The following is a 12686-nucleotide window of genomic DNA, read 5'->3' as shown; positions in this document are numbered from 1 at the left end:
CTTGGCAGGAAGCTGTAGCACTATATACGTCCTTGCTGCCTAGGCATCTCTCTTTCTTCATTATGCCTCCAAGCTGACCACACATGCATGTCTGAGCTCTGCAGCTGACACACCATTTTGAAAATATTATTATTATTATTATTATTATTATTATTATTATTATTATTATTATTACACTGCCCATCTGACTAGGTTTCCCCAGCCACTCTGGGTAGCTTTCAGCAAAATATAAAAACACCATAAAACATCAAACACTAAAAGCTTTCCTATAGAGGGCTGCCTTCAGATGTCTTTTAAAAGTCAGATAGCTGATTAGAGGGCATGGCATAGGGTGGGCGCCACTACCAAGAAGACCCTCTGACTGGGTTCCTATAGCTTCACTTCTTGCAGTGAGGGAACTGCCAGAAGGTCCTCGGAACTGGACCTATGTGTCCAAGTTGAACGTTGGGGGTGGAAATGCTCCTTCAGATGTACGGGGCTAAGGCCGTTTAGGGCTTTGAAGGTCAGCACCAACACTTTGATTTGTGCTCGGAAACGTACTGGGAGCCAATGTAGACAGTTTAGGACTGGTGTTATGTGGTCCCGGCAGCTATTCCCAGTCACCAGTCTAGCTGACACATTATGGATTAGTTGTAGTTTCTGAGTCGGCTTCAATGGTAGCCCCACATAGAGCATCACAGGAGCCAACTCCTAGGGGCTGATGTCCCTACCCCCCCCCCCAGTAAAATATTTGAGCCGGCTGGGACCCACCAAAGTTGATGGACATTGCCATTCAATTGGTGTGTGGGTGTGTGCCGCATCATGTGATAAATTATGTGGGGCGTAGCTTACCTGCCCCCCCTCAATATTTTATTCAATTTGGCACCCCTGTAGAGCATATTGCAGTAATCCAAGTGGGAGATAATCAGAGCATGCACCACTCTGGCAAGGCAGAGTTACTTTTGTAAGTTAGATAATAGTGGCACCTTGGTTTTTGAGCATCTCGGAAGCCGAACGTTTTGGTTTTTGAACGCCAAAAATCTGGAAGTAATTGCTTCCATTTTCAAATGCGCCTCAGAAGTAGAACAGCTTCTACTGCGTGTTTTTCAATTTTTCCAATTGAACTTGCAGCCAGCCCTTTGTGCCTCGGTTTTCAAAGGTTTCGGAAGTTGAACGGTCTTCCGGAATGGATTATGTTTGAGAACCAAGGTACCACTGTAGTTATAAATCTGCCTTCATTTTGCTGCTGTAATTGCTTCAAGACCTAGATTATGTAAGTAAATATTACTTTTACTTCTTCACAAAACAGTGTGTGTGTGTGTGTGTGTGTGTGTGTGTGTGTGTGTGTGTGATTGTTACTTTAAAGGGTGTAAAAAGAGGTAATACTAGGGAAGGTGCAGACTGCCTTAAAACATCCCAGATCATTGTTTCTAGAAGGTTAAATTGACCTTATCTTACCAAATTTAAAGCTGCAAAGGGTGGTGGTGTTCTGCTGACCTCACTCAAGGAAGGATAAATACAGTAATATCTCCTGTCATAGTGCCTAAATCCATTCCTACAGAAAATTAAAGCTTTCTTCCTGATTTTGGAAAGACTTTTGGCATTATCAGCGCTATGCTCTAACCAACTAAGCTATTCAGCATTGCACCTTCCTTGTGCCATCTGACAGAGCTTTTACTAGAAGTGTGGAGCCTTTTATAGTTCAGCCTGAAGGAGGTGGCAAGAACTGACAGCAACTCACTGTGAATTGTTTGCAAAGCATTTTGATTATAAAATTGTTTGCATCTACCAAGATATCGACTCTGCTGTTACGGCATATGAACCTCAAGGGGTGTGCAGAGCACTGCCTAGTCCTGTTGTGTTGGATGAGTTTCAGTTAGTAAGGCTTGAGGAAGTGGACAAGTTGCTTGGATTGGTTAAGATAACCACTTGCACTCTGAGGCCTCGCCCCTCTTGGCTGATAAAAACTAGTAGGAAGGGGACAACTGAATACTCCTTTTGGACTTTTATGTGGAAATGATTTAGTACTGAAGATTGGGAAAACACTGTCCTGCATACTAAGGAACAGCTGGATATTATCCTGCAATACAGCTGGATACCATCCTGGAGTGAATACTCTGAATAATCTTTATATTCATAATTGACAGATGGCGAATCAGAAGTCCTTTTTATTTATTTCTCTTTTCTCTCTTTCTATTTTTTATTATCTTTATTTCTGTTATTTCTTTTCTGTCCACTTCATTCTTGCTTGTTTTGTTTTGTGACATCTTCTCTGGGTTAATGAGGGTTTGCACAGGAAGGTGACAGATGAATGGTGAAGGACCCTGTGTGAGAGGCAGGGAAGAGAAGATCTCCCAGAGTGGGAGGCTGGGAGAAGAAAGGGAAGCCCCCAGGTGAGAGCTGGGAAGGTCCACCCTTTTTGTGTGAGACAAGGGTAAAGATCTACCTCTGGTAGAGGGCTTTTTATTCCTCCTTTCTCTTTCTCTTTTCTTTTTCATTGTTTTCTTTTTTATTTAGTTTATATTTTATTGTATTGTATGCCAAAAGGTTTCAATAAAAAAGATAGAGGAAAAAGACTGAGGCACTGTTAGTAGGTGGTCTCCTAGACCAGATGGATGGGAGATCGCCTGCTCTTGATGGGATTATACTCCCTGTGAAGGTGCAGGTACGTACCTTGGGGGTACCTCTGGATCCTTTGCTGTCACTTGAGGCTCAGGTGGCCTTGGTGGCATGAAGTGCCTTCCATCAGTTTCAGCTGGTGGCCCAGCTATGCCCTTATCTGGACAGGTATAGCCTCACCTCTGTAGTCTATGCCTTGGTAACCTCTATGTTAGTTTAATATAATGAAATGCTTAAATATTCAAATATATATCTACATAACACAGTCTGTTGCTTCCTCTGTATCTGGCAAGTTGTCCATTGCTCTTTTCTGTGATTTGCTCCAGAATCCAAACTTATTAATTGTGCTGATGGACTCTTCCACTTAAATGTGAAAACTTCTATCTCAGTCTTTTCCGGAAATAAATACCTAGGCCAACACCAACAACAGTAGCAGAAATGACTAATCCAAGTACATCTGCAGTTCCTGCTCTGCTGGCACTACGATTCCAAATGTACCCTCGTGGAGCGGGCCCACTGTCAATGCTGCCACCGAGACCTTTGTTTAGACAGTCAGGAGGGGTCCAGCCAGAAACACAATGACAATGTTGGTAGTTGTTGCATATTCCCCTATAATGGCACTTTGTGACATTACATTCATTCCTCAAGAGGGATATACTCTTGCACTCCCCATTAATACACATCATGTTCTTGCCACAAGGGGTACCACCTCTCACTGCCCCAGTATCCGCTATCTCCAGTCCACTGTGATAGTCTGTACAGTGGTACCTCGCAAGACGAATGCCTCGCAAGACAAAAAACTCGCTAGACGAAAGGGTTTTTTGTTTTTTGAGCTGCTTCGCAAGACGATTTTCCCTATGGGCTTGCTTCGCAAGACGGAAACGTCTTGCAAGTTTGTTTCCTTTTTCTTAACACCGTTAATACAGTTGCGACTTGACTTCGAGGAGCAACTCATAGCACGCGGTGTGGTAGCCTTTTTTGAGGTTTTTAAAGCTTTTTGAGGTTTTTGAAGCTTTCCCAAAACTTTCCCGACACCGTGCTTCGCAAGACGAAAAAAATCGCAAGACGACAAAACTCGCGGAACAAATTAATTTCGTCTTGCGAGGCACCACTGTACTACAACACATCTTGTTTCTAATTTTCATTTGAATTATGCTGCTGTGTTCCTTCAAAGAGGGTAATACACCAACATTTTCAGAATATTCTTAGCACTGCATTTCTTATAATTTCCATGTCTAAGGCCACAGTTGCCAAAACAATCACCTTGACCATTCATATGACTGAAGCAAGCCCTTGAAGCACCAGTTGTTGCCAAATATCATTTTACACTGCCCACTGTGAGTTGTGCAATTTCCATGTTAGCAGTATACACCATCACTACACGGGGTGCCATCTTGTACATAAACATCTTCAGGACACCACTCTGAAGTTCCATTGCAGTACTCAGGGAGGTCACAGGGGCTACTCCTATCTCTGCAGACATAATGAGCTGGAAGATACTGACACTCAGCACAACACCGTCCAAAAGCACAAGTGGCACCTGGGCGCAGCATGCAATTAGACTGGCAACATGGATCCAACTTGCATTGTTCTGGAGAACCGCAGTCACATTGCTCTCCATCTTCCACTACCTTGTTGCCACAGTATGGAGATTTAAACATTTTATCAGAGACTGGTGGAATGGATAAACATGGATTGTTCCTTAGCTTGTAGTACTCATTGTAACTGCAATTGCTAAACTTATCAGAGTTTGTGTGAAATGCAGCCATAATGCATTCAGGCCGATCACATTTACAGTACTTTCCATCATGTTGCATGCCAAGATTATGTCCTAATTCATGAGTAAATATGACAGAAAATTCGAACAAACTAAAACCCATATATGATTCAACACCAATTGCCATATATTGATTGCAAATCGTTCCTAGGAAAGCTTTTCCAGCTGTAAAGTCAAAATTCTTATTAATGAATAAATGAGAAGCATCATTTTGTATATGCCTAGTGAGTGATTCTCTTTTCCAGAGATTAAAATTCTCTAGTGTAATATCCATATCATTAACAACTTTTATGGGGATCCTTGCTGACCATATATCCAGTGCAGCTATAGACAACTCAACAGCAAGTGGCTCATATAGTGAGTTTGAAGTGTGGATGACATCCAAAACTTCCATAGTAACATGACTTTCATTTCTGTTAAACTTGACATATAGTTGATGCTCTATCACAATTGAAAGCTTCACATACCGGGTGTGTGCCCACCAGACTCCTGCAGCAGCACTTGGGGCTGCTGAATTCTTTGTATTTTGGATCAAGGCCAACTGATGACTCTGCTCTTCCTTTGTTAGCCCACACCTCATGTTAAAAGCATTCTCCTTTTCTTCCAACCTATACACCACGTGTTGAGAAGCAGCAGCAGGCGCCTGGATAGGTTCAACTTCATAGGTGTCGTTTTCTAAGTGCAACAGACCCCTGAGGCCTCCTGAGCAAGTGCTGAGGGTGACCCAGGAGGAAGGCTTATCTTGTACAAAGCTACGGTAGAAGCAGTCGTCTCTGATGAAAGGATAGTCCGTCTGGAAGTCTCCCTCCTTACTGTAAGTGAAGACAGGGAGGTGTTTAGCAGTGAAGCCCCTCTTCTGCCTCAGATGCACAACATGGACCTTCCCCTCCGTCTACAGCAGGTATGTGACATCATGGGGTTCTTGTAGTCCATATCTGGGGGTCAGTTTCCTTGGGATGACCACTTCATAAGAAGCATATCTAAATCCATGTGGAGGTTTCTGACCTGCATTCTCACTCAAAACATTCCATGAGATCAGCAGCAGCAGCCAGGCAAGTTCATTAGTCATTTTGCCTGACGGGTGAATAAATTCACTAGAGCACTCCACTCTTGCATGTCATTCAACACAGGGAAGCTTCTTTTGAACCTCAAGCAAGTTGGGAAGCAAGAGAATTATGTCCGTAGCAACAGTCAGTATATTCACCTTTGGAATTTGGACAGAGCTTGGTTGAGCACAGAACTTAGTACAGTGGTACCTCAGGTTAAGTACTTAATTCGTTCCAGAGGTCCGTACTTAACCTGAAACTGTTCTTAACCAGAAGCACCACTTTAGCTAACGGGGCCTCCTGCTGCTGCTGCGCCGCCGGAGCACAATTTCTGTTCTCATCCTGAAGCAAAGTTCTTAACCTGAAGCACTATTTCTGGGTTAGCGAAGTCTGTAACCTGAAGCATATGTAACCTGAAGCGTATGTAACCTGAGGTACCACTGTAGAGAAAATGGATGGAAGAGAGGTTTAGCTGAACAGGCACTTACAGAACATAATAAAAACCCTGCTGGATAAGGCCAAAGGTCCATCTGATGCAACATATTGTTTCTTCAGTGGCCAAGCAGATGCCACTAGGAAGCCCACAATCAGGAACTGTATGTTTACCCCACTTGTGATAGGAAGTGCTATTGAGTCACATACTGCCTCTAATAATTAAGGCATGCCAGCCATTTTGGCAAGTAGCCTTTGATGCCTTATCCTTCATAGATTTTGTCTAACTCTGTTTTAAAGTCACATGAGTTGATGGCCATCATTGTACCTTGTGGGAGCAAATTATGCTTCAGGTTACAGACTCCGCTAACCCAGAAATAGTACCTTGGGTTAAGAACTTTGCTTCAGGATGAGAACAGAAATCATGCAGTGGCTGCACACCGGCAACGGGAGGCCCCATTAGCTAAAGTGGTACCTCAGGTTAAGAACAGTTTCAGGTTAAGAACGGACCTCCGGAACAAATTAAGTTCTTAACTCAAGGTACCACTGTACTGGCAGTAAAATACGCCTCAAGTAGGGGGAAAGGTGTAGGGTCCACCACAGAGGAGGCTGGTAAAAAGGAAGCTGAAAAGCAAATTCAAGACGGTAAAATCACTCCAAAATGTGTCTGAACACCTTTGGAGGTAACATGAACTTGCAATAATTTAACCTGAGTCATTATAAAACAAAGTAGCAGCCTATAGGTGGCTGGCTATTGTGCTTTAAAAACTGCTAGGGAGGAGAAGTGTGTGTTTTGTGAGGAGGTAAGTTCTGGTTACAGAAAGCTGATTTCATAGACTTATTCTTAATGGTTTAATTTTTGTTCTAGGGAACTTCACCAGAAGCAAAGAAATGTGCTTGTTTGAATTTACAATGAAGAGACAGATAGTTGAAGCTCACAAGAGCTTAACATTCCTTTCAAAACAAGTAGCAGAAGTTGTAGAATTGATAAATTCCCACTGTCCATGTGCAAAGTTTAGACTTCAAATGTTTTTCAGGCGAAAAAGCAGGAGGTCGTTGTGTTAATCCTGCCTCCTGCACTTATGGGCTCAATTTCCTACGGTTTCACAGAAGCATCCATACTTTTGTCTGAGAAATGTTGGATGGGTAGGAGAGCAGCTTGGCCACCCACTCCAATCTTTGGACCAGAGAGGAGAAGGAAGACAAGGTAAGTTGATAACACTGCTTCCTTTTCCTTGGCCTGTTCCCCCTGCAGGCTGCTCCATCCCCACCCTCCTCATCCCCTTCTAATTGGCCTGGAAGGGAAAGAAGATCTGGAATGCAGTGAAATGGTGGGCCTACTATTGGTGGAAAGGGATGGAACTCAGCCACAGGAGACACATACTTGCTGACTGGCTCCCATCCTCCTTCCTGCTCATACAGGCAACTAGGGGAAACAGCTGGCAGGCAGGCGGATGATTTCCAGAGAAAGTCACTCAGTTGCCTTGGTAAATATGGACATAGCATGATTAAAATATTTAAAGGTTTTCCTCCTTCAGTGGTGGGACCCCCTGGGTGCTTTAAAAATCCACACACTTCCTTAAGAATGGGTTCTTATTGGGGAACTAGAATTCTGCTCAGTGTTTAACACACATACACCCAATTAAAAAACCTGTGGCCCTCTAGATGTTGTTGGAAATGGTTCCCATCATCCCTGAACATTGTCAGTGCTGACGGGCTAATAGGGGTTGTTATCCAACAATACTTAGACTATCACAGCTTCTAAATCCATGAGGTAGAGGCAGTGCTATTTTTTCTAGAAAAAGAGGTGCCAGAACTCACTATGAATGTCTCTCTCATTCTCTAAGAATGGCAATGGCACCCACCTGACAGGTGCTAGAACTAAGTTTTGGTGAGTTGCAGATGGGGAAAAAAGCCCTGGGTAGAGGGAATACTTTCTGGAAGACAGAGGATGTAGTGAGGCTCAACATATAACGTAATTCTCCCCTGTTGAGAAAACCAAGATTTTCACAACCTAGAGTGCCTAGGAGGAAAATTTAATGAAAAGATTTTTTAAAATAATCAAAAACTTAGCAAATTGAATGTATATCTACATAGTACAATCTATTGTTTGTTCTGTATCTGGCACACTGCCAATTGTTCATTTCTGTGATCCATTTCAGAATTTCTTCTTTTTTGTGCTTGACAAACTCTTCTACTTAAATGTAAGAACTTCAGTCTCAGTCCGTTCCTGAAATAAATATCCAGACCAACAACAACAATAGTAGCAGAACAACAAATCCAATTACTTCTGTTAATCCTGCACTGAGATTGCTACGATCCAGAATGTTACCTTGTGGTGGAGGCCCGCTATCAATGCTGCCACCAAAGCCTCTAGAGAGGCAGTATGGAGGGGCCCAGCCATAATCACAATGACAATGTTTATGAGTATTGCATATACCCCTATAGTGGCACTTTGTGAAATTACAATCATAGTTCAAGAGGGATACACTCTTGCACTGCCTATTAATGCATATCATGTCAGTGCCACAAGGAGTCCCATCTCTCACTTCTCCAATATCAGGTATCTCCATTCCAGCATGGTAATCTGTACTCCAGCATTTCCTATTGCCAACGGGTGTATTAACTAGGGTGCTGTGTTCCTCCAAAGAAGGTAGTTTATAAACATTTTCACACTGGATTTTTCCACATAGGATATTCTTAGCACTGCATTTCTTATAGGTTCCATCTCTAAGGCCACAGTTGCCAAAGCGATCCCCTCGACCATTCAGTTCATTGAAGCAAGCCTTTGAAGCAGCTGTTGCTTTCTTGCCAAAGATCATTTTGCACTGCTCACTGTGAGTTGTGCAATTTCCATGATAGCAGTATACACCATCACTACACGGGGTGCCATCTTGTACATAAACATCTTTAGGACACCACTCTGAAGTCCCATTGCAGTACTCAGGAAGATCACAACTGCTAACCTCTTGTCTGCAGACATAATGAGCTGGAAGATACTGACACTCAGCACAACACCGTCCAAAAGCACAAGTGGCACCTGGGCGCAGCATGCAATTAGACTGGCAACATGGATCCAACTTGCATTGATCTGGTGAACCACAGTCACATTGCTCTCCATCTTCCACTACTTTGTTACCACAGTGTTTGAGTTTATACATTTTATCAGGCTCTGGTGGGATTAACAAACATGGAGTGTTCCTTAGCTCAAAATAATTCTGATAACTGCAGTTGCTAAACTTATCAGTGTTTGCCTGAGCTGCAGCCATAATGCAGGCATGTCGTTCACAAGTACAGTATTTTGAATCATGCTGCATGCCAAGATTATGTCCTAATTCATGAGTAAATGTATTAGAAAAATCAGACAAACTATAACCAACATATGATTCAACACCACATGCCCGATCAGTCCAACAGATGGTTCCTAAATATGATAATCCTCGCGTACGTCCAAAGCCCTTATATACAAATAAATGAGCAGCATCATTCTCTAGATGTTTATTTAGGGTGTTTGTTCTCCAGTCATTGAAATTGGAAAGCAGGGTGTTAATGTTGTTATCAATCACAATGAGGTTCTTTTCTGACCAAATCTCCAATCCAACAAGAGTCACGACGACACCAAGTGGCTCATATAATGAATTAGCAACATGAATGACATCTAGAACTCGCATAGCAGCAACAGTTTCATTTCTATCAATTCTCACATATCTTTCGTAATCCACAACAATTGCAACCTCTGCGTAACGGGTGTGTGTCCACCAACCTCCTTCTGGAGCACCCCTAGCCACTATATTCTCTGTTTTTTGGATCATGGTCTCCTGATGCCTTTGCTCTTCTTCTGTTAACCCACATGTCATACGTGCAGCACCCTCTATTTCTTCCAACCTATACATCACATGTTGAGAAGTAGATCTCTGCACAGGCTGAATTTCATAGGTGTCATTTTCTAAATGCAGCAGACCCCTGAGGCCCCCTGAACAAGTGCTGAGGGTGACCCATGAGGAAGGCTTGTCTTGTACAAAGCCACGGTAGAAGCAGTCATCTCTGATGAAAGGATAGTCCACCTGAAGGTCTCCCTCCTTACTGTAAGTGAAGACAGGGAGGTGTTTAGGGACAAAGCCCCTGTTCTGCTTGAGATGCACTACATGGCCTTTCCCCTCAATCTGCAGTAGGTAGGTGACATCATGATGTTCTTGTCCATACCTAGGGACTAGTTTTCTTGGGATGGTCACCTCGTAAGAGGCATACATAAAGCCTTGTGGTGGTTTCTGACCTGTAGTCTCACACAAAACATTCCATGAGATCAGCACCAGTTGCCATGTGTGGCGGTTAGTCATTTTCCCTGAGAGGTGAAAGAATTCACTAGAGCGCTGTACTAATGCCTGTGATTCATGACAATCCCTTTTGGTCTGGAATGGTGGTGGAAATAAAGCTGCATGCTAACTAGAGCAGGAGGATGATTCTGACCATAGCAACACTCCGTAGATTTACCTTTAGAATGTGGGTGGAGCTTAGTTGATTGATGGAACAGAATGGAGAAGGAAGATGGAGGGTGGGAATGCATGAAAGCGTAATTACAGAGCATCAGAACTTAAAAAGCCCTGCTATGTCAGGTGAAAGGCCAATCTAGTTCAGCATCTTCTTCCCAAAGTGGCCAAACTGGGAAGCCTACTGTTAAGACTTAGGTGCTTTCCCTTTTTCTGATTCCTATCAACTGGTATTCAGAAACATTGGATTTCCACTGGATTTTACAAAATCATAGAATTGGTAGGGACCCTTAGGATCATGTAGCCCAGATATGTCCAATGTGTCAATCGCGGGATGGATTATGGTCGAGCATGACCAAGGCCTCGTCACCTCTGCCCACCGCCCTCTCCCAGCAGCTGCCCTGTACTTAGCTAGGCTTGCTCACCACCACCGCAGCAAGAGCTCTGGCTGGCGCAGGTGCTGCCTCCGCCTCCTTGCGGCCGCCTCAAGCGCCCTGCTCTGGCTGCCGGCTTTTCCGACGCCCAGTCAGCTAGCCGGCCCCAGAAACATGTGAGGTGCCTGCCTCTGCCCCCCTGCAAGCCACAGTCCCGGGGCAAGGAGGTGGGGTCGACAATGAGGCACACATGCTCCGCAAGGGCTGCAGTGCTGCAGAGTGAGCCAAGGGAAGTGCGGCGCACAAGAGAGACAATGACACCCCTCCTACTGGTTCCTGTGGAAAGAAAATGCCAGGTCCCACGCCCCTCCACTCTCCATCCTAGTTCTGCGTGGGTGCTGAACTTTCCCCACCTTTCTAGCTCCAGCCTAGCTGTGTTTACATGAATGTAAGCCACCACCCCCTCTTCCCATGGAGCTCTTCGTCTGGAAAAGGGGAAGTTGAACATTTTGGGGCGTGTTGGCTTCCCACATGCACCAAGGGCCCTGGGAGGGGCCTGGTGTGGGGGTAATAATTTGTTATTATTATTATCACCATCATAATTTATTATTTATACCCCGCCCATCTGGCTGGGTTTCCCCAGTCAAATATAACATGTTTAAGTTGAAGAATGACAATGGGAGAGTGTGGTAGATCATTTCCAGTTTTTGATACTGGATAGTAGATCACAGTTGGACATGTGTGATCTAGCTCAACCCCAGGAATATGCAGCTGTCCCATATGGGGATCGAACTTGCAGCCTTGGCGTTATCAGCACCACGCTTTAACCAATTGAGCTATTCATGCTGGATTAAAGTATTATATGTTTCACCTGCATATAGAGTTAAAGTGAACAAGATTATGTCTGCTCTCTTTCCACTGGCCTGAGGAAACAGAAAAGGATGTCCACTTTCACCTTTACTCTTTAATATATTGTGACAAAAGCCATGGCAAGAGCGCATGGGATCTCAGTTGCCCACACAGGGTCTGTGTCCCTTTGGAGAATAGAAGACATGGTGGAGGCTGTTGTGCTTTAAGAAATAGGGTCTATTCACCTATTTACACCCTCAGTTTGCATGGAGGGAGTCCAGATCTTACAGCATGACCCAAAGCATTGCAGGCAGTCCTTCCTTCTCCCTTCCCAAAATGGATCTCCCCCCTTCTTCTTCCCAGAAACCCTTTGCCCTTCCCCAGAGCAGTTACCCTGGCAACCTTCCAAATCTACAGTCTCCGATCACGCTTGGGGCTAGAAGTGCCATTCTCTTTTTAACAACTCACAATGGCTTTCTTAAGGGACCTAGTTTGGCCAGGCTACCCAGGAATTCCTTTGCAGCTTATATTCTCCCCTCATATCACAAATAACCCCACATCCTAGCATTTATTAATTTCAGTGTTTAGGGGGACACCCCCCACCCCGTTCTGTACCAACATGTTTAAAACCCCTGGCTTGCGCTATCAGACAACATTGTGAGATTCATGGAGCAATTCACAATTCAGTCGAATATAAATTGTTTTTATTTGCAGATGATCCCCTTCTGTTTATTTTAAAGCTAATAATAATAATAATAATAATAATAATAATAATAATAATAATAATAATTTATTTATACCCCGCCCATCTGGCTAGGTTTCCCCAGCCACTCTGGGTGGCTTCCAACAAAATATTAAAATACAATAGTCTATTAAACATTAAAAGCCTCCCTAAACAGGGCTGCCTTCAGATGTCCTCTAAAAGTCTGGTAGTTTTCTCTTTGACATCTGGTGGGAGGGCGCTCCACAGGGCGGGTGCCACTACCGAGAAGGCCCTCTGCCTGGTTCCCTGTAACTTGGCTTTTTGCAGCGAGGGAACCACCAGAAGGCCCTCGGCATTGGACCTCAGTGTCCGGGCAGAACGATGGGGGGTGGAAACACTCCTTCAGGTATACTGGACCGA

General features: G+C 44.0%; 1 protein-coding gene and 1 pseudogene across 1 annotated transcript; both read right to left on the bottom strand.

The window, feature by feature from the left end:
- Window positions 1–2256: 2256 nt before the first annotated feature.
- Window positions 2257–5653, bottom strand: LOC114592972 (disintegrin and metalloproteinase domain-containing protein 20-like; annotated as a pseudogene).
- A 1919-nt stretch (window positions 5654–7572) lies between these two features.
- LOC114594831 (disintegrin and metalloproteinase domain-containing protein 20-like) lies at window positions 7573–10368 on the bottom strand. The gene has a single exon (XM_028724999.2). It carries the CDS (start codon window positions 10188–10190, stop codon window positions 8073–8075), a length of 2118 nt encoding a protein of 705 aa, XP_028580832.2. The 5' UTR covers window positions 10191–10368; the 3' UTR covers window positions 7573–8072.
- Between the last annotated feature and the right edge of the window lie 2318 nt (window positions 10369–12686).

This window comes from Podarcis muralis, chromosome 1, assembly GCF_964188315.1.
Source record: "Podarcis muralis chromosome 1, rPodMur119.hap1.1, whole genome shotgun sequence".
Taxonomy (NCBI): Eukaryota; Metazoa; Chordata; class Lepidosauria; order Squamata; family Lacertidae; genus Podarcis; species Podarcis muralis.
Note: the sequence above shows the minus strand (reverse complement) of the source record. Positions and strands in the feature narration are given on the sequence as shown.

Coding starts and splice junctions, on each gene's coding strand:
- LOC114594831 (XM_028724999.2), bottom strand. CDS start 10,190: ATGACTAACCGCCACACATGGCAACTGGTGCTGATCTCATGGAATGTT.